General features: G+C 47.4%; 1 protein-coding gene across 4 annotated transcripts in view; it reads right to left on the reverse strand.

Annotated features, from left to right (window-relative positions):
- Positions 1 to 21714, reverse strand: part of MTHFD1L (methylenetetrahydrofolate dehydrogenase (NADP+ dependent) 1 like) — a 162006-nt gene that overhangs the window by 19506 nt on the left and 120786 nt on the right. For 2 of the 4 annotated variants that reach the window (XM_059700019.1, XM_059700021.1), the window contains exon 26: positions 19081 to 19233. In XM_059700019.1, coding sequence (XP_059556002.1) covers positions 19081 to 19233 — 153 coding nt within the window. Of the gene's footprint in view, positions 1 to 18997; positions 19234 to 21714 lie in introns of those variants that run through there. The other 2 variants (XM_059700020.1, XR_009453358.1) reach the window with 2 other exon arrangements.

A 21714-nucleotide genomic window follows, 5' to 3' on the forward strand; every position in this document is an offset into this window, starting at 1 on the left:
ACCACCCACTGTTTACACGCAGAGGTCCTCAAACATTTTAAACAGGGGGCCAGTTCACTGTCCCTCAGACATTCCACACATGCGCACTGCGGGCCCGGGACGAGTCGGCTGCTAAGCAGGATAGGCAGAGGCGGCAAAAACACCCGGCGGGCCGGATAAATGTTTTCGGCGGGCCGCATGTGGCCCGCGGGCCATAGTTTGAGGACCCCTGGTTTACAGGCACAGAAGTCCACACGCAATGCCTGGACACCGCGGAGCTCGTGTGGCTGGTGTCTAGGCGACATTAGAAGTACAGGAATCAGCGGTGATGCCAAGCTGGCGAACTGCCACTGTGTTCGTTTCCGGGGAAGAACCGACCGCAGGGTGGGCGTGGGTGACTGGGTTTGAGAGAGTTCACTCCAGGGATGCATGGAGATACAGGCTTACATATGTAGTTACCTCGCTGTATAGGTTTAACACACTCTTATTCTTAGCATTATCAGGCAGTAAGCCAGTATCTGCTAGTTATGAACCTTACAACTGTGGTTAAACATGATTAAATAATTTTGAACTTATTAAACTAATAGAATTTGATTTTTTAACAATCAAATTGATGTTTTTAACACTAAAATAGACTACAAAGACCTATATACAAGTGCTGTAATGAGCTGAATATGAAAGGAAGAAGATGAGTAACTGTAGGGATTTTGTGGGAACAAGATAAGAAACCCTAAATCGGAGAGGTCACAGGTTTGGGGTTGGGGTTGGGAGAAACTCCAAACCAAAGAAGAAGGCACTTCTAACGGTTGACTCTTGGGAAGGGCCAGCAATACACCAAGAACCAGCCCACTTTTCCCATGTTTCTTTTGAAGTCAAAACATTCTGTTTAAAAGCCCAATGCTATCAACCACGGTGAGCAAAGGGCCCTCTTTTTGAGGTAGAAAACTAATTCCCATGGGACAGAATCTATTCACCATGAAAATGCCTAATGAGAAAGAGCTCCTAGAAATGGAATGTTACGCTTTTCAATGACATGCCAACATCTACCCATAATTAAACAAAGGGCAGGGCTTGCCTATGGGAGACACCTGCTTTCGTCCCACTACTGACCAGGCCCAGTCTAACTTCTTGGAGCAGCGGAGGCCACTCCACATGGTGCAGAGCGTTCTGCCCTTGGCTCCCGGCAAGACGGGCATGACAGTCACCCCCTAGCTGGACCCTGTGATGGGTCAGGAGGCTAACAGGGCCAGTGGGGGATTCCTGAATACTGACATGCAGATGGGAGGGGGGAGGGCGTGGGGAGAGAGGATTCCTCTTCTTCTGGGATAGTGAGCTTGAGGTTTGAAGCTGGTGATCCTGGGGTGGGGGGTGGGGGGTGGGGTGGGGGAGATCACTCTGAGGGAGGCAGGGCTGAGAATTGGGGAGCAAAAGCCAGAATCCCGAACTCAGCTGGGGCTAAAGTCAGACAGCAAAATTTTTTTGTTATCTGGGTCAATTCATCTCCTCTTTCTGTGTAAGTGTGAGTTGAGTTTCTCTTAATTGTAACCAAAAGAGCTGTGACAAACACAGTGAGCGCCAGGCCTCACTGGCGGAATGACTGCGCAGCCCCGCCCAGGGCCTCAGCCTGTCCATGGCCATTCATTTGTCTGAAAGCTCTTCCTTTTGATAACATGTGAGACTTGAGTGGCATTCAGAGAGTCCTAAAGTGAACCACACCCAAGGCACAGAATTGTAGAGAAACGGGCAGGAGCTCATGACCCCCATCTGTGTTGGCCTCTATAGGTTCCCTTTCTTCCCGTTTTGTTTTGTTTTATATTCTATGTATAAGTGAAATCATTTAGTAGTTGCCTTTTTTCATCCAGCTTAGTTCACTTAGCATGATATTCTCAACGTCCATCCATGTTGCAAATGGCAGGATTGCACCCTTTTTAAGGCCAAGCAGTATTCCACCGTGTGTGTATGTGTGCATAATGCCACATCTTTACTATGAAGTATACACATCTACTGAATTATAATGCTGCATACTTTGAACGTATATAATGTTATAAGCCAATGTTACCTCCATAAAAAGGGATGTTAACACATTTTTCAAAATTAGCAAACATTTGCTACCTTAAAAACTTATAAGCTATGACTTGGTTTAATATTTTAAATTTTTTTTAACAATGGTGAGTATTAGATCAATCTTTACTAAATTGGCAAAAAAAGAGAACTATTTCCCAAAAGTTAAAAACATGTTAACACTTCAAAAAAATTTATCAGGAATTTAAGAGCTGGCATAAAGAGAATTTTTTTTTTAGATTAGATTTATGATATACAAAGTGAATTTATTTGGAAGTAAATTCTGTAAGTGAAATCGGAGTTTTTTTTAAGAGATAACTCCTCAAACTATTTTTGCCAAATATTAACCTTATTTTCATTCTTTGGTTTTTCCAGACTTTCAAACAGTGCATTTTAAAGACAAACAATTTAATTATGTATTTTGAGACACTCTGACTCTGTGAGTTCATCCAGGAGTGGCCTGGTCCCAGTGGAAAGATTCATGACAAAGATACGCTGACTATCTTTTCATATTCTAAGTAGCAAGGGCCGAAAATGAACACTCCCAGAAATGCTCTCTTAGCTTCCTGCAGCAACTATCATACCACACTGTGCTTTATTCAAATCACTGCCCTCTTAAAAAACTGGAACACATTTCAGATCTTTGGTTTTAAAGGTGTATTTCAAACACCTCATTAACTTCCCACTTGCGGCCAGGTAGTGTAAGAGGACAGCTGGTGCTGCTTACCCCGTCCCCTTCTCTACGTTTGGATATTTAATTTTTCTATTCACCTAACTGTCTAAATCTATTTGCATAAGTTTGCAGCAGTATCCGATGGGAGGCTTCATGGATGTGTCAATATTATTTTTGGCTAGCTGGAAAGGAAACGTGCTATGCTAAACTAGCACAACATTTGAACAGGGAAATCAGCAAACTGCCCTTCCATCTGCATAAGACATGTTTGTTGGTAAAGTATAAAAGAAAAAAAGAAAGATGGGCGTTTAACTAGATTACTCATCTTACAAACTATTCAGCCTCTCTTCTATGCTGTGCTGCGCAACACCAATTAATCATGTTGGAAAAATGAAAGAACAGAGACTGTTTAGATGACAAATGAGGCAGTAAATGAAGCCGAGATGGGAGTCAAGATTCAAGGGGGAACTATTTTGATTCTTTTAAAATATGTATCTTGAGACTGTACAAATGACTGCAACTTACTTTAAAATCTACATTCCACCATTAAGTTGGACTTTGCACATATTTCATGATACCCCAAGACGACTTAGAATGGAAAACTGCCTAGCAGCCGCACAAGAAGTAGCAACACATGTAAATGCATAAAGAGGCTAGAGCAGGCACCAGACAAGGTTGCCTTTTTAGGTATCCAAGTTAACTCCTGAGAGCACAGCCAAATTCTGTGTGTTGAGCTAACTGGATTATCTCACAGAACAACATACTGCTTTCTAGCATTCTCCTATCCAAGTTGAAGGGCACCGAAGGATGAAACCCATAACTAAATAAATACGCAGCAACCTCATTTTACAGTCATCAAGTTCCACTTTATCCTTTATCAGAGCTTCAGGCAAATAATTAACTTGTTTTGAGTTTGACTTATTTTCATTTCCCACATCCAAGCACGCTGCCCAATCTTGATCCCAACACACACTCCTAATATACGACTTGGTCTTTATCTCTTTCCTGGCCCCAGAATATAAGGAACTTGAAGGCAAAGACTCTGCCCCATTCATCTCTTTAATAATCAAGGCTGACTGCACTTGAATGGGAGACTCACAGGCTGCTTAGAAATCCCTTCAGGTGGAGGCCTCGCTATAGTCAACTCGATCTTTCAGGGTCCAAGGATCAGGCCCCTTGTGAGATACGTCGCATTAAGCATGCTTACAAGAGGCCTGCTTTATAATCTAAACATCGTTTTATTCATTTATGGGCCATGGATGACCCTGGAGTTTTGAGGTGGTGCAGAATGACGGGAAAAGATTTGAAACAAGAAAATGTGCAGCCACACCACATCGTGGGGGCCTCTGCTTTTTCGTTTATACATTGGGAATGGGAATGAGATGGCTGCTAGCATGGTGCGTTGGAGAAATACTGGGTTGGTCTCTCTGTCTCTCTCTCTCGGTGTTGCTAACCACTTGAGGTGCTAATGACTCCAGGATCTTTCATTTAAAGCACAATCTCTTTATCGAACCCCGTTGTCCAGTGGACACCTTCACCTGAACTTAAATGCTTCACCCAACATGTTCAAAGCTGAATTCATTTCTGTGCACAGAACAGTTACCAGAGCAGGGCTGAGGACGCCATCCTGGGACCTGCTTGCAAGGTTGGTGCCTGGAACGTGGCTTTTGGGAGTGTTCCCGCCCTTCTCACACAGTGGCTAGCAACACGGTTACACTGAACACCCGCTTTCCTTCGGGACTCTGGGATTTGGTAGGTGCCAGGCAGGGGGTGTCCATCCGACCGGCCCGTTAGACATTCCCTAAGGAGCTTCCCTGGGAAGAGAACATCTCACACGTGTAGTGTGGTCACAACTTGGTGCCTGAGGAATTACAAATGCCACCCAGGAGACTCCCCTGGGAGAGGACTCTTGCAAGCATGTGTCTGGCTTCCCTGGGCTTTTCTTTGCTAATTTCGCTTTGCGTCCTTGTGCTGTAGTAAGTCATAGCCCTGAGTGTGACTGTGTGCTGAGTGTGTGAGTTCCTGAACCTGGGGGTGGTCTTGGGCCTAGCCCTGCGGGCCAGTGTCGCAGCTCAGACTCATTCTGAAGCTGCAGTTGTCTGTGCACGGGGTCATCCATTACAGGCCCGGAGCAATGCTCTCATGCCCTCCGGCTGTCCTGTCCCGCATTGCCTGGCTAACCTGTCCTCACCCATCACACCTGGCCTTCAGCAACCCCATGCCCAGCTGACCTCCCCAACAGTGCGTCCTCAGTGCGGCCTGCTCCCCGGGACTCAGCACCCGCTGTCCCAGTCCCTCAGAGGAGAGCGCTCCTTTAGGTTTCTATGGACAGCTGTCCCCAGTATCCATGGGGGACTGGTTCCAAGACGACTGCTCCGGTCCCTGAGTTGGCCCTCTGTACCCACATGTTCCACATCTGTGGCTACAAAGGGCTGACCACACATAACTGGAGCCTGAACAACTCGAGGGGGAGGCCCAGGTCTTTGCTGCTGTTTTGTTTGTTTGCTGTTCCTCATGGCCGAGTGCACAGCACTCCTCAATAAATATTGAACGAGTGAATCAAAAGCAAGGCATCTGTGTGGTCCCACAGGGATGCATTCGTTGAGCTGGAATGACCTAGTGACTCATCACTGTGGGCCCGAGTCTCAGAAGTCTATCTGAGGGAACAGGCTGAGCCACTTCCCGTGGGCACTCTCACCTGGCCTTGCGGTGACGACAGATAAGCCTTACTCTCCAGGCCCCCTTGCCCGGAATCCCACGTGGTCCCACACCTCCTGCTGCCCACAGCCCACCAAAGCAACGCTTCTGACTCTGTACTATGGAAATACTGACTTGTTCTCAGGAGGTTTTCTGAAAATTTTTCCACAAATGCAAGGCTGTTTATCTTAGAGATGTCCGCTGGGTGACCTTGGCCTGCTTTGCCCTTCACTTAAATCCCAATGTCCTTCTCCAAGTCTCTACTGTTCCCTCCCTCCATGACGTGAAGAATTGGAGCTTGGAACCAAGCAAAGCCAAATCCATTGGAAGCATAGACTTCCTTGTAAATAAAACTGATGACTCCTCGGTGTATTATGTAATATACTGGGCAGGAGCCCTTCGTTACCGTCTCATGGCCGATCTGGACAGGCCCACGGGGCAGAGAGCACAGCCAACCCCCAGGATGGGTGCTTTAAACGCAGTGGCAGGTCTGCCTGAGGTAATGCCCTGGGAAACGCCAATCCCCATGTAGTCTGATTAGCAAGAATACTTAATATCGCTGATCATTTTCAGGAATAAAGATTCTCTAACAAAGTGGTAAGAGCAGAGCAGAATTACTTTGGGAGGTAACTGATAGTTCTGACAGCATTTTAATCTCTGGGAGTTGTCGTTCCTCATAAAAAAGAACAGCATCCTCAAGTTTTATGTTCTGATTTTATAAAAATACCAACCAACGTCTAATAGAACTATTAGTTCTATTAGATGCTTGGAGCTGAGAGGACAGCATCCACACAGGAGGTGAGGGACCTGCTCAGTGGCGGAGGTAGGACATGGAGCCCAGACGTCTTGGTTCCCTGTTCAGTGTGCTCAGGACTGCACCACCCACCCTGCACTGAGATGCTGACTCACATTTGATTAAAGAAAAAAAAAGTTCCTTCAGAAGCTTTGTGAAGTGCGAAATACTGGTGAGGTGCCATCAAGTAAGCCAGAACAGTACACAACGACCTGTGGTCCAACCTCCAGATGCCCCTCCAGATAACTCCATGGCCAGGCCACGCCTGGGCCACAGCTCCCCTTCTTATGGGGACAAATGACACAGACCCCCATGAACCACCACTTTCATGACCCATCTCTATCATAACTTCCACGATACAGGGTTAAATGCACCTCTGTGAGCTGATTACCGTCTATCATACCGAAACACTTGCAAATGTGTCATGGAAGTCATGACTCTTGCTGGCTGTCAGCCTGTAGGTCACCCTTAAAAGCAAGCAAACAAAACACACATCTCTGCACAGCATTCGACAAGCTGTCCGTAGGTCAGAAATGTAGCCCCCACCCCCAGAACAAAGGCCCAAACGGATGTGACAGACCCTGGCAATCAGTGCTCCCACACTTCCTGCTCTTCTCCAACCCAACGTGGCCCTGACCCCCCGAGGGTCAAGCTGCACTAGACACACGTCCTTCTGGTCTCTCTGGGAGGCTATTTATAGCTCATGGAAACATCACTGTGGAAATCAGCTTCAGTTCTTACTAGGTACGGAAATGAACCAGAAAAGCAGTGAAAACCACACCCTCAATAAGTAAGATATGGGTTGTCCCTGAATGACAATGGACATAAGGATTCCAGGTGCTACTTTCCTCAAAGGTAAGACATTCTGGAGTGTTTCAGCTGAGGAAGGGAAGGCAGGAACACCATCTTACTGTGCGCGTATGTTGTTTTTCCCTTGTAAAGTCTAGATCCCTCCGGTCTTGGAGGATTCTGGGGTGGTATTATTACCTTATCTTGCCCCCTACTCTACTGGATGTCTGTTCCAGAGGCAGAAGTTTTCAGCAAAGAACTTGAGGTGGCTTACCGATATAAAATTGAAGAATCAGATCGACAGAAATCGGAACATGGAAAATTCATTCTGAGTAAATCTCAAGATCCAGCAGGAAGGTTGTATGTGGTTGAAGCATCCTACGGTTATTACAGCTGAGCTGTTTATTTGTGTGCCACGTGCTGGGCCTGTGTTTGGCACTCAGAGACAAACAGGATGAGGCCCGCCCGCCCAGGCCTGATCACTACCCGGAGAAGCAGACAAGCACACAGGCCACATCACTGGGAGCTGTACACGCTACCCCAGGGGAATGGACAGTGTCCGTTAGCAGCACACTGGCAGCTGGACACTGAGCCAGAGGGCAAGCCGGCAGAGTCTTCAGAGAACCCTCCCGATCCAGCATTTCCCAAGCAGGCCTTTGATGAACAGTCAGGAGGCTGACAGTTCAAGGCTGTTCTCTCTAGAGAGGGCGTGAAGTGAATCTATTCCATCATGCTGACTGTGTTCCCATGCCTAGCAGAACAATCATTTGGTGGGTAGGGTTGACAATACTTTGAAGTGCTTTTTCGTTTTCATTCGAGGCAAAAATTGGAACCGTGTATCTGTCTGGGGAGGAGGGAGTATTTCAGACGGAAAAAATGAAATGATTGTTGCAACCACATCACTGGATGAGAGAGAGAGAGAGAGAGAGAGAGAGAGAGAGAGAGAGAGAGAGAGAGAGAGAGACACCATAAAACAGTCCCAGGCCTTCTTGAAGCTCATTAACAGGGACAGAAACTCCAGGATCCTCACCATAAGAAGACATTATTTTGGCTTAGGAGATACCCAAGCCACAGAAAAATCTCAACATGTCACGACGAAAATTCTTGCCTTTTGAGCAACATAGCGTTCTGCTAACCAAGTAAAAAATTAGAACGTTTGTTCTCCGTTCTAAAATCCTGAAGGCCATACAGAACTAATGGTCACCAAGGGAGAAGGTTCTGCTCCCCTATGGGTATTAGTTTTAGCGAAGATAATCTGGTAACTCTTTCGAACCGGATTGTTACCAGAATCAAGGGTCACTTCTGGTTACACAAGGGCTGTGAAAACAAGACCATATAATCAGCACACAGATGGCAGAATATTTCTGGTTCTGCCACTTACTATAGCTCTACAATTAAGGCAAGTTACTTAATTAACTTCTCTGTGCCTTGCCTTCTGAGTATAAAACAGGAGTAGTGACCTTACCTACCTGGAGGGGGCGTAGTGAGCATGGAATGAGTTAATACACACAAATGGCTCCGAGTACCACCTGGCATGTAGCATGTAGCAAGTGCCCAGTAAGTATTAGCTCTGTCTCCGATTTTAATTTTTATTATGGCTATAAATTACGTGAACATCCCTTCACTTCCACTTGCTTTTCTATGCATTTTAACATTGCTGACATTATGTTCTATGCATCTCATTTACTGTCCCACCAAACCACCCAATTATTTCTTTAAGTCACCAAACACTATAAACATAAAATCACTGTGCATATTTAGAGATAAGCATTGTGGTCGTGAAACTATCCAGATATTACCTTTCCCTCTCTTTTCAATGAATCCTTTTTTTGGATTACACGTTATATTACAGCAGAAAGGAATGGGTTATTCTGGGGGCGAGAAAGATGTCACCTATTGTGCTCCATAGAGAAGATACAGAAAAAAGAAAGACAATAGAAAAGACAACAGAAGATCCCTGACAACGGACTGACCTACTGTAGGCAGCGCTTTTGTTTTTAAAACAATAATACATAGAGTGCAGTGCCAGGAGGGGCGAGATGTCAGGTAAGATGCAGGGCGACCTGCGCACTTGGACGGAACGGGACTCTCCATCACTGTCCCCAGCGTGAGCCTGTGATCACAGAGACGTGCCCGAGGAGGATTTACGGGCACATGTTTTTGAGTGCTGCAGAGACTCCCATCATGCTTCCCACGAATCATTAACTGTTCACTGTCCAAATAAAAGAAGAATCCGTCTGAAGTCCTAATTCGTCAACGTAGTGCTCTTCTTCCTAAAACCTTCTGTTCTCTTTCCAGTGATGTGGTTGCAACAGTCATTTATTTTTTCCCGTCTGAAATACTCCCTACTCCCCAGACAGATATACGGTACCAATTTTTGCCTCGAATGAAAATGAAAAGCACTTCAAAGACGCCGACGGATGTCCTAGCGGAATCCCATTGTTAGGTGGCGTCCCTCCCTCTCCCCACGCCAAAGCTTTCCATCTCCCAAAAGGAGCACATTCCATTCTTTATGATAAATTTATCAAAATTAAAATAACCTCCAGCTGTCAAAATGGCTTCAAGAAAAAAAGTCAGTTACGGTTATGAAAAAACAATGAAGGCCTTCCTGCTACCTCGGCAGTGATTTTCACCCACATGCAAAGTATTCCTGAATGGCGCCGAGGACTACTAACTGATTCTGGATAAATCTGGGAGGGAACGCCAGCACCATTATGGACCTGGGAGCTAGGCTGACCACCCTCCACATGGAGAACCAATCTTTGCAGATGAGCCCTTGTTAGAAGTGCTTTTGGGCCAAAGCTAAAACTGTCTCTTACTATGAGCGGCAGATGGGATTCACACTTCCAAAGGAGAACTTTTCACACATCATTGTGATTTTATAGCTTTGATGACAAGATAATTCTTTGCCACTTGGGAGTAGCCTCAACCAGGCCATAAAAGAAAGCAGAGCAGCTCTGGCTGGGTGGCTCAGTTGGTTGGAGCATCATCCCTAAACCAGAAAGTTGCTGGTTCGATTTCCAGTCAGGACGCATACAGGAGGCAAGCAATGGATGTTCTCTCTCTCTCTCTCTCTCTCTCTCTCTCTCTCTCTCTCTCTCTCTCTCTCTCTCAAAATCAGTGAAAACATATCCTTGGGTGAAGATTAAAAGAAAAAAAGGGCAGAGCAAAGATAATGGAAACGGAGGTTACTGATCCTAATGGACTTATAATTGTGATAGAGCAGCAAGTAAGTTGAAAACAAAGGATTCTAATGGATTGAAAATATGTGTGCAAGCCAGACAAGGAACACATGGTGCCTCGAACAGAGACGAGATTGCTTCCTTTATTTGTGTAATGTAGTTTGAAACACTTTAAAAGCCTTTGACCGGTAGCAAATGGCCCATTTGGAAACCAAGCAGACGCATGGATACATGGGACAGACTGACAGAAGGCATGGCCCCTACCTGGGGGAGGCCTGGATTAATGGGTGATACCAGACAAGGCAACACGGTGAAGGACTAGGGCACCCAAAGGAAGTAAGTGCAACAAATGGTGGTGGGCGGAGCTGGCAGCGCAAACAGAGGTGTGCCCGAGTGTGAAACGGAACGACTGGAGGTGAGCAGGTGTCACGGGGCGCCATCCCCCCCAAGGCCAGTCCTGGGTGGGAAGGGTGTTTGGAGCTTAAGTCTGTACTGAGAGGAGGAACGCAGGTACATGTGGGAACCGGACGATGAAGTCTGGAAGGTGCAGGGGAGCATGGCAGGTAACTTTCATGGGCCCTACACTCTCTCGAGTTGATGCTTGGGGTCGGGGTGCACCTCAGACAGGAGACCGATGCCCATGGTAGAGGCAGCTACCTGTTCCTAGCCCTAGCTCTCCTTCGCGGTCAGGCTGCCTTTATTACAAATGGCCTGGGGCGCATACTGTGTGCAGGCACCTGGGTTCTCATTATGGCCCTTCCAGGGACTTTCCAAACATCTCCATTAGATCATTTAATCCAACACAAATTACATCCCTCATAGTGCCTGTAACAACTTTACACCTGATCCCTGACTTAATTACACCTGGCTCTCCTCACTGGCGTAAAATGTTTTGAATTTTCAAGGACGCCCAGGAGAAACTAAGAGACACCAATTCTTCAAAAGCAGGAAATCGCAGATATTTCACAGAGATGTCCCATGTCATTTAACATTTACTCTGCTGTCCATAGGTGGATAATTTAATGAACACATATACAGTTCGGCCTGCAAACAATGGCCATGAGTTCTAGGTACCATCGATTATACCTCCTTTACAAAGTACAAGCCCAGCTTTAAAGTGTGACATTTTCCTGGTAACTTTAGCTTCTCTTTCTATTCATCCATCCCCACCACACCTTCAAGCTGACCCTAAAGGCCTCTGGGACATTTAGGTTGGAAAACTGGTATTTTGGTCTATATTACTTTTATTTTCCTTGTGTAAATTGCTTAGCTGCTTCTATCTGCCTCTTAGGAAAACTGGGACAGCAGAGTATAATCAATTCAACGAAAAGGCAGAGAAGAGAGAAACTCCATGAGTGCCTGATAACTTTATGGGTGTCCTTCACGAGTTCTAAACTGGGGTGTACCTGGATTGCCAAGTTTATTCTGAATCCACACCAAAACGAGGATATGGAAGAGGAACGGGCCAATGTTTCACCAACCCCTGGAGAAAACGAAAGACAATATCCTGACTGTAGGGCTGGACACTGAGGCATTACACACACTTTTCTTTTCTAGGCTCCTAGCAAGAAAGCCCACACGGGGGTATTAACAGCAGTGGGTTAAAGCTTAACTCAATCACAGAAATATCTGGTAACATGAGCGCGCAGCATACGTCTGAAGCTGATTTCATCTTACATTTATGCTAAAAATAAATTAGCATCAAAGGAGGGGAGAGAAGATCCTCTAAGCACGGACCTCGATAACCTCAGGCAAACATCACTGTCGTGAGTCACAAGCTTCCTGTCTCCTCCAGCTGATAAATGGTTTCTGGAAGTCGAGAATGCTGCTGGTCACCTGCCTTTCCCCGCAGCACGCCACCCTGAGCAGTCGGGAGCGACTTCTGTCCGACCGAACAGACACACGTGTGGCTTCCCCTGGACACCAGGAAGGAACTCCTGCTCACAGAGCCATTGGGCAACCCGGTGCAGGACGTCAGGCTAAGAGGAAGCGATGGAGGCCTGGGCCGGGAAATGGCCTGTTTGGGGGAAAGCAGGAAGTTCTGATGGGAGATAAGATAGAGGCAAAGGGAGTCAAATGGACGCGGGAGAGGAAACCAGCGCGCTCCCCAGGAATGGAGTGAAAGGACACGGGGTACCAAGAGAGCGAGGCCGGACCGCGAGGGCGGCTGGCGGGCAGGTCGGAGGCACATGGGAGAGAGGAAGGCCGTGTGCAGAGACTTTTTAAAATAAGCTGAGAGGATCCTTGTTTATTTGTGCGGAGAGGGGTGGGAAGGTAGGAAAGTGGGGAGTGAGGGGCGGGAGCAAGGAGGCCGGGTGCCTGCAGGACATCTGTCCCCTGGCAGGTGTCTGAGTGACATTCTGGGCGCAGGGAGCCCCGTGTGACCGCACACGCAGCTGGGCGCTGTGCTCCCCGGCTGCCTGTCCACCTCGTTCCCAGCTCGGGGAGTAAATGTTTAACCTTTTCCCCTACGTAACTGGCCATGCATCTCAGGAGTCGTGCATTTGCTCTGACCTACCAGGTCTGAGTTCCTTCACCTTCATGCCTGACCCAGTGGAGCGGGTTTGTAGCCGCCACCCTGAGCGGGGCCCCACGCAGGAGGAAGCACCCCACGGAGCCTGCAGAAAGGGGACATTCAGTACATACTTTCCCGGCGGAGGAGCTGAACTGAAACGTGACAAAGAACAACAGGGCAGGGACTGCCGGGAGGGGCTGCAGCTTCCTCTCTCACACACCACCCGCCACCGGCCCCCCGTAACTTCCCACCCAGCATTCGTTGGCGATGACATCACTGGTTTCCCAGATACGCTCCAGCAGCTTCCTGCTTTCCCGAGCCAGGCCAAGCGATGCGTCAGTGGGGCACCTGGGTGGAGATGTGAGCTGTGACCGGGTCAGGTCACACAGAGTGGGAACGAAGGCCACATCGGTGTCCGTTTGTTAAATAAACCACCTGTTTCACCACTGGACTTTCCATCCCTCTTTCCTGCACAGAATTCCACACCCAGATGGGTCCAGCCTGCACCTGTCACTTGTCTGCACAGGCAGTGCCCACGATCGCATCCTCTGCCCCAGAAAGCAAACAGGGACCAGAGTGCAGGGTGCAGGGAGGGGGGGGCAAACGGCCCTTGGAGGACCATGGGCAGACCTGGAGCTCTAGTTCCCCAGCCAACACAAAAGCACCAACCGTCTGTTTTCCAACAGTTTCAAATAGCCACCCGGACCCCAGAACTGCTCTGTCTGGCACCGACCACCACATGACGCCCTAAGACGTCGTCATCCCTTCTGGGTGACCGGCCAGACGGCGTAACTCCGAGATGCTGGCCCAGGTCCTTGGCCTAAAGTGCCCTCATGCCCTAATTTCCTGCCCTATGTTTGCCGACGAAGACGACGTCATATTACAGACGACTTCATGTCCCAAAGAAGACCTCTTGGTTCTCCAGGAGCCACTCTCACCGTCTCAAGGTGATGTCCAAGGAAAGCAGGTCAAGATGCCAGAACTGATGTTGAAAGGATGTCTGCTAGGGATGCCCACGTGGTCAGACACCCCTCCAGGCCGGCTGTTTGGGCAATGGGTCCTCTCCACCCAGGACAGCAGGCAGGAAGGGCCCCAGGACAAGTCAGCGTGGGAAAAACTACCTTGCATTTCCTTAGCTGACGTTGGGGCTAGCAAATGTTAGACGGAACTAAAGAACCACACACACTCTGGAGCACATTTAAAAAAAAAAAAAAAGGAGTGCAGGCCTAGCCAGTTTTGCTCAGTGGATAGAGCATCAGCCTGTGGACCAAACGGTCAAGGGCACGTACCTTGGTTGCAGGCTCCTTCCCGGCCCAGGCCCTGGTCAGGGTTCATGCAGGAGGCAACCAATCAATGTGTTTCTCTCACATCGATGTTTCTCTGTCTTTCCCTTTCCCTTCCACCCTCCCTAAAGATCAATGGAAAAATATTCTCAGGTGAGGATTAATAACAACTACAACAAAAAATAGAGTGCATTTCTCACAGGAACATTCTAGCCCTTTTGTCCTTCCTTTGGTGTCCCAACTTTTCAGGCACTAAAACACCATGAGATACCAGGATGGGCAGGGGGACTGTACCCACTGTACGCGCTGAGTCTCTTGCAACCCAGTGACCCTAGTTAAGGTTCTTTATAGATCATCATTATCCTACTCACTGTATCTTCATGTTATAAAAGCGACATCTCCTCAACGCAGTGACTTAACGTAAACAGAAAAGTAAAGAGAAAAAGAGAAGCTATTCACAATATCCTGGCCAGAGGTTAAGATTTTGGTGTCTGTCCTTCTGGTCTTTCCCATATGGAATGTAATTTACTTCTCAACAACATCATTTCATATACTTTGCTTACATAGTAATATTTTTATGTCATGAAATTTATGCCAAGTAATTAAACAGCCCTTATAAATTATAGAAACTTAAAGACAATATCAAAACAATGAGACCCCAAGACAAAGACCACCTACTGAATTTTTTTTTTTTTTTGGCACGAGATTTTTGAAGTTTTTGTAAACTATTAGGTTTATTGAACACTATAAATCATAAGCTTTGAAAGAATTTTGGAAACATAATGGGATAATCTGTAGATTATAAAGTTGGAAAATCATAAAAATAATTTGCTCCTTTCTCCCCACAAAGATCTGCACTGGCCAAACGATTTCTTAGAAGGAGATGTGCTAAGTGGAGATGGGCTGGCCAAGAATCCTGTACCATTTTGCAGCTTTCACCAATGCGCTGGAAAGAACATGTAAGTAAATGCCATTGAAGAGAAGCAAGAATGCAGAGAGGCTTACTGGGAGCGAAGACAGTTCTTTAAGGGAGGGAGACTACCTGCAGGAAGGTGGAAAACACCCCCAATGCACTAAGAGTAGGTCTCAGAGGTGCTTTAGCTTAGGAATCCACGACTGGGCGCTTCTACAAACAGCAGCGAAGTCAATGTTCCAGTAAAGTGTCTACCCAGTTAATGGTATTTATTATTACTATTATTTTATTGTGCCGACCAATGGCAATGAAAGGAGTCACTAACTAGAAAATGATGAATTAACTAAATGGTAGAAAAATCTGGCCTATAAGTAAAGATGGAGGGTAAAAAGAAATATTTAAAAAGCTAAATCTGGCCCTAGCCGGCTTGGCTCAGTGGATAAAGCGTCAGCCTACAGACTGAAGGGTACCGGGTTCGATTCCGGCCAGGGGCACATGCCTGGGTTGCGGGCTCAATTTCCAGTGGGAGGGCGTGCAGGAGGCAGCCGATCGGTGATTCTCTCTCATCATTGATGTTTCTATCTCGCTCTCCTTCTCCCTTCCTCTCTGAAACCAATAAAGAAATATATTTTTTTTAAAAAGCTAAATCTGGAGAAACACCTGAATGCTTCAGCATTTCACCACAGGACCTCCCCAAATCAGCAAGATGTTTCTGGTTTGAGGAGGGACTTGCTTGCGCTGTGATTCTCCACTTTTGGACCTCCTAGCCAGCCAGAGAAGTGTGCCTCCCTGAGGACACAGAGAAGGGATTTCTCCCTTTGTTATAAAGCCCAGGGCACTAGCGTGGTTTCAGTTACTGAAGTCCGTCCTAGGGCCTGTGAGGGAAGAAGTGGGTCTTGTTTACCACGTGCATGCTGTAGGTGAATGAATGAATGAATGAATGAATACTGCATGAAAATTGAGCAGCTTTCTGATTTTGAGGGCTCAGCGTGGGCTTTCCTTCTGGAGCAGATACATGAACATGTATTTCAAAGACACTCACAGGAACACACGATGAGTGAGTAGGAGTCAGAGTGATTCATTAGGCAGGGACTTCCCCACCCACGGGGTCTCTCCGGGGTCCCCACGCCCCTTTCCTCCTGTCATCTCGGCAGGAAATCGCTGCACCGTGTCTCCCATCCGCTGAGGAATGTTAGAGGCATTTTAGCAGGGCCCAGAGTGGGTCAAGTAAAAGTAAATACCAGCCTTATTAGGCTCCGTCATAGAGACCAGACCTCTCAGGCCACGGCTTCCACGTGTTTCCTGACCTCCATCCAGGGACATCCTTAGTCCCCCTCGCCCGGTGCACTGCCACACACCGCCCTGCTCTGCGGTGGTCGCGGGGGAGCTCTGTCCAGAGCTGGGGAGACAGGGGCAGAGGGCGCTCTTCCGGAAACCCAGGCCCCCCCTGCCCGCGCCCCCCCCCCCCCCAAGCATTCCACACAGTTACTTTCCAACCAGCCACACGTAGGGGAGGAGCAGTGGGATGGATGGGCTGTTCACACGAGCTGTGCTGACGGTTCTGGTTTCCCAGAACTGGTCTTCCGTGGTGTGCATGTGGTGCTGTTCACGGGCGGGGAGGAGAGGCACAGTATAGCTGTATGCAAAGATTTTAAATTATATCCTGATTCCTTAATGACTGCTGAATGCTAAGCAACTGGTTATCATTTACGAGCCACAATTTTTACACCACACCATTTTCTTTGTTAACTGACTTCCATTTATCTCGGTGAGCTGTAAGCTGCCTGGAGTGGAAAAGCTTCTTTATTTTGGGGTTCCCCGTAGCTGCCTAGAGTGAAAAAGTGTCTTCATTTTGGGGTTCCCCAGAGCACCATGCCTGTGCACACTGGCTGAACGAATGAGTCCGCTGGGTGAACGACTCTGGGATTTCAGATCTGCACAGGACAACTATATCCCACGCGGATTGCCCCTCTGGTGTGCCCACTGCTTCATGCTCCACGTGGGCACCCGCGTGGTCCCGTCTCTCGGGCCTGCTCTCTCTGGCCTGGACTACAGATGAGCTCTTCCTCCTAAGCACACGCCTTCCACTGAGGCCCAGAGCTTCAGCATGGAGGGGCTGCCATCACCGGGGATACTCTAAGGGGCAGTAAAGCAAGCTCTTCTCAGCACACGTTTTTGTTAACTGAGGTTAATTAAATGGAGGGTGTAGGTGCATGAGTTTTGACAAATGTATGTAGCCATGGAACCACTACCACAGTCAAAATATAGCGTGTTCCCATCACCCCAAAAGTTCCCTTTGCAGTCGGTCCTCATCACCATTCTTAATCAAATCAGACATGTCCATCACCCTGGACTCCACAAGTAAGTGGCTCCCCAAGTATGTCTCCAGTCTGCCCCTCTCTCCACACTCACTCCCCTGCAGCCACGGCGCCGATTTCACGCGGCTCCTGGGTGTGGGTCTCTGCCCTCTGCACACTTCCCACATCGCTGCCCGAGCTACTTTTCTAACCTACTAGTTGGACCACATTCTTTTCCTCCTTATACAAATAAAACCAACCAAACACAGAACCCATGCATCCTGACTCCACAGCACGCTTGAGAAAAAATCCAAGTTCCTTCAGATGCAGTTGAGCTTCGTAAACAGCTTGGCCCTGTCTTGCCATTCCAGTCCCATCTCCAAGCCTCCCCAACCTGTCCCACTCCAGCCACGCTGGGCCACCTTGGGAAGGGTACGTCACGTCTTCTATGCCTTTGAGTCAAAGCTCACTGTTTCCCCAGCAAGAGGTTGAGGCCTTGCCGAAACCGGTTTGGCTCAGTGGATAGAGCGTCGGCCTGCGGACTGAAGGGTCCCAGGTTCGATTCCGGTCAGGGGCATGTACCTGGGTTGCGGGCACATCCCCAGTGGGAGATGTGCGGGAGGCAGCTGATTGATGCTTCTCTCTCATCGATGTTTCTAACTCTCTATCTCTCTCCCTTCCTCTCTGTAAAAAATCAATAAAATGTATTAAAAAAAATAAAATAAAAAGAGGTTGAGGCCTTTATGAGGCATCCTGGACTCCCCTTTTCTCCCACACACCCTGCTCCTCCCCAATCCAGGCAGAACTAGCTGCCACCTTCCCTGTGCTCTGAGGGCATTCACTGTGCCAACACTTCCTGCTCTACATTCCTCGGTGCTGCTCAAACCCACACTCCTCCCCTCTTAGTATCCCTGGGCCTCACAGGCAGTAGAAATGAGAAAACACTTACTGAAAACATTTTGCCTAACACTACATGAAACATGTATGCGTAGGAAGGTAAGAATTCTGTACGTTTAACGCACTTTCGGCCTACCCATTGCTTGTTTGCATAACAACAGCCACAAGATTTATTAGGAACATTGTTATGTTTCTTATTTGGGCTTGGATCAGTTTGTAACAACAACAATAATAATGATAATGATGGTGATGATTTAGAATTTCTGTTCTAAATCTAATCCAGGAGCACTCCTGTGATGAGAAGTCAAATTTTAACCACTGATAGTTCCTGAGGGAGGACCATTGGATCATTCCTTGTGTGGCTACAACGAAGCATTTTCTGTTTGAAGCCCATCACCATGGATTTCAAGTGCTTTGGTAAGTTTTCATTTCTCCGCTGTCTCCCCTCCACCCACAGAGAATCTGAAATAACACAATAATCACCCTACAGCAAGGTAGTCCCATTACAATAATGCCAAAAAACGAGCTTCCCACGTGATGGATTGGGAAACAGGGCAGAGGGTGAAACACCGATTTCCCCAGCCCTTGCAGAGGCTGAGCTGGTCCTGTCTGGCATGAGCAGTTGCCTCAGTTTACCCCACAGTTCAGTGAAAACTTACCATTTTGAGTGCAATGACGTGAAAAAGACCGAGAAGCACTAAACTAAACCATTCTACCATCTAAACGGCGGACTGAATTCTGCAGAGTCATTCCCGTCTGTGTTCTATAAGCAGAATCAGTCTTATGACTCAAGGGATCCTGAATACACCATCGCCACCCCCCCCCAAAAAAAATCCAAACCACAATGGCGAAGTGTTTTGTGGTGGAAGGAAGAGAAGGCTTAGAAAAGCAGCAAATGCCATTAAGTGCTTCCAATACCTGCTGTGCAGAGCGCTGGCCGAGCATAAGCACTTCAGGCATCATGACATCAGACGGAAGGATTTCTGGAGGGTATTACTCACCGTTCCGACCAACGGGTAAATGAACCCAGCGCCGATGCTGGCCCGGACGTCACTAATGGGTAAGATGAAGTCCCTGGGTACCCCTTTCTTGTCGGGTTGATGAGAAAGAGAAAGGTGGGTCTTTGCCATGCAGATGGGCAAATTTCCAAAACCCTGTGAGAAAGGAGAGGCAATGTGTTCATTGAACATAAATGGGAGTCCCCTGTACTTGCTTAATGTGACTCCGTACAACCCCCACAGCTCAGATCCAGGCACACAGTAGGGACCTTTACTACCTGGTCACTGAGCCAGAAGGTGGGGCAGACACTCATCTCCGTGGGCTCATCTCTTGGCAGGTTGAGGATGTCTGTTATTTATTTCGGAGAAGTCTCCTTACGGGAAGGCAGCATTATATGTGTGTTTGGGGGAAAGTGTGGTTATTTTCAGCAAAGCAGCAGCAGCAGCAGCTGTAGAAATCACTTTCCAAGGATATTAATATCCGGGACTCAGAAAGGTAATCTGGAGAAAGGCTTGGTAATGAGGCTTTTAGCCACTCGTTCTTGGAAGCTGTCAGGAAGCAAAGGGCCCCTTTGTGTTGGCTTATGAATCATGGCTATTTGATCTGCGATTACATTATAGGAACTAAGATGAGGTCACCACTTAAGCCGCTTATTTTGAAGGACCAAAGGCTGCGCCTGACCCAGCGTTCCAAAGGTGAAAGAGCAGGAAGTCACATGTGGGGTCTTACAAAAAGGACAGTGTCCTCGCAGCCTGGTTCTGATTAAAGGGCACAGAGTGGCCCTTCAGAGACTTGTCTAATTAAGGGCAAGCACATACTTGACACATCACTTTTAAGGAATATCCCCTTGGTAGAGATAAAAGGAATGCAATCTTCAGAGGTGACCCACACAGAATTCCTTATGATTCAACTGAAAACTATCTGAAAAATGTTTGAGTTTATCGATGGGGGCTGGGGGTGGGGTGGGGCTTTTTTCTCTTTGAAAGGATGTAACACTTTTATATACTGATTAGAATTCTGCTGGGAACAAGCCCATTTGCTCTGCAGAAATGGAGCCCAGAATTTTGGGTTTCAGAGATCACTCAAATATTGAGATAACTTTTTAATTTTAATTTTATTTTCTGATTACAGTTTGTATTCAGTACTATTTTGTATTAGTTTCAGGTCTATAGCACAGCGGATAGACACTGGAAGTGATTTTAATCAGCTGATGTAGGTTTGCCAGTGTGGGTATTAAAAAAACACACTGCCCTAGTCGGTTTGGCTCAGTGGATAGAGCGTCAGCTTGCAGACCAAAGGGTCCCAAGTTCGATTCTGGTCAAGAGCACGTACCTTGGTTGCAGGCTCCTCCCCGGCCCAGACCCTGGTCGGGGGATGTGCAAGAGGCAACCAATTGATGTGTTTCTCTCACATCGGTATTTCCCTCTGTCTTTCCCTCTCCCTTGTGCTCTCTCTAAAAGATCAATGGAAAATATCCTCGGGTAAGGACTAACACACACACACACACACACCACCAAAACCCAATATACCATATTACTTTATAAAAACCCCACCTAGGACCGGGGTCGGCAAACTGCGGCTCGCGAGCTACATGCAGCTCTTTGGCCCCTTGAGTGTGGCTCTTCTAAGCCTTAGGAGTACCCTAGTTAAGTTAATAACAATGTACCTACCTATATAGTTTAAGTTTAAAAAATTTGGCTCTCAAAAGCAATGTCAATCGTTGTACTGTTGATATTTGGCTCTGTTGACTAATGAGTTTGCCGACCACTGACCTAGGACAATGACTTATATTACACATTTCATTGCACATGATTGGAAATTTCACCACAGAGCAATGCTTGAATATACAACAATGTTTGGGAATCTTTTTTTTATTTCTAAAGCACCAGTCAAGTATACGCATGGAAAAGTCTAAGAAAACATGAGTTGTTGGTGGTCTTACCAACAACTGGTAGGCATGAAGTACTTAACAAAACGTTAAGTATGATTTACAAAGCAGGCTTCCGAGCTGGGGAATAAAAACACCTCAGACGATGCTCCCAATGAGGCTTTGCCACCAGCTTGTGAAGGGCTTTGACTTCTATCTAGCAAAGTGAATGGGCATTCGAGGCGTATGGTCCTCCTGTTAGGGTTAACCGGCTAAATGTGCTACAGGGAAGTCCATTGCCCACGACCATTCAAGGACCAGACAGTGACTCAGGCTGCTGAGTCATGGCCACCTTCACAGCTGCTTGGGGACTGCCTTTGTCACTCTCTGGAGGTAGAAGAGGATGGGGCTTTTAACCTTGGTCAACCCTCTCAGCACCAAGCCGACGAACCACTCATGTAAGAAAGAACACCCCGCACCCCACCTCTATGTGCTGCACTCGTATTTGCCTAACCTGGCGCCACGCTAATATTTTTTAAGGTAGTTAGAGACCTGAAATGAAGAGGAAGTACTACAGATCACCTAAATCTGACCACAGCCATACGTCTAGGGACAGTTCGATGTTTGAGGGACTAAAGATCACACCCCGTATTAGACACATTGACAGCCACAAAAGTCAACGTTGCATATCTCAAAAAAATAATGTTCTAATTACAGTCAACACCCGACACCCAAGGATAGCATTTCGATCTCTGTGGGGCACCAAGTA

Source organism: Myotis daubentonii, chromosome 6, assembly GCF_963259705.1.
Source record: "Myotis daubentonii chromosome 6, mMyoDau2.1, whole genome shotgun sequence".
Lineage (NCBI taxonomy): Eukaryota > Metazoa > Chordata > Mammalia > Chiroptera > Vespertilionidae > Myotis > Myotis daubentonii.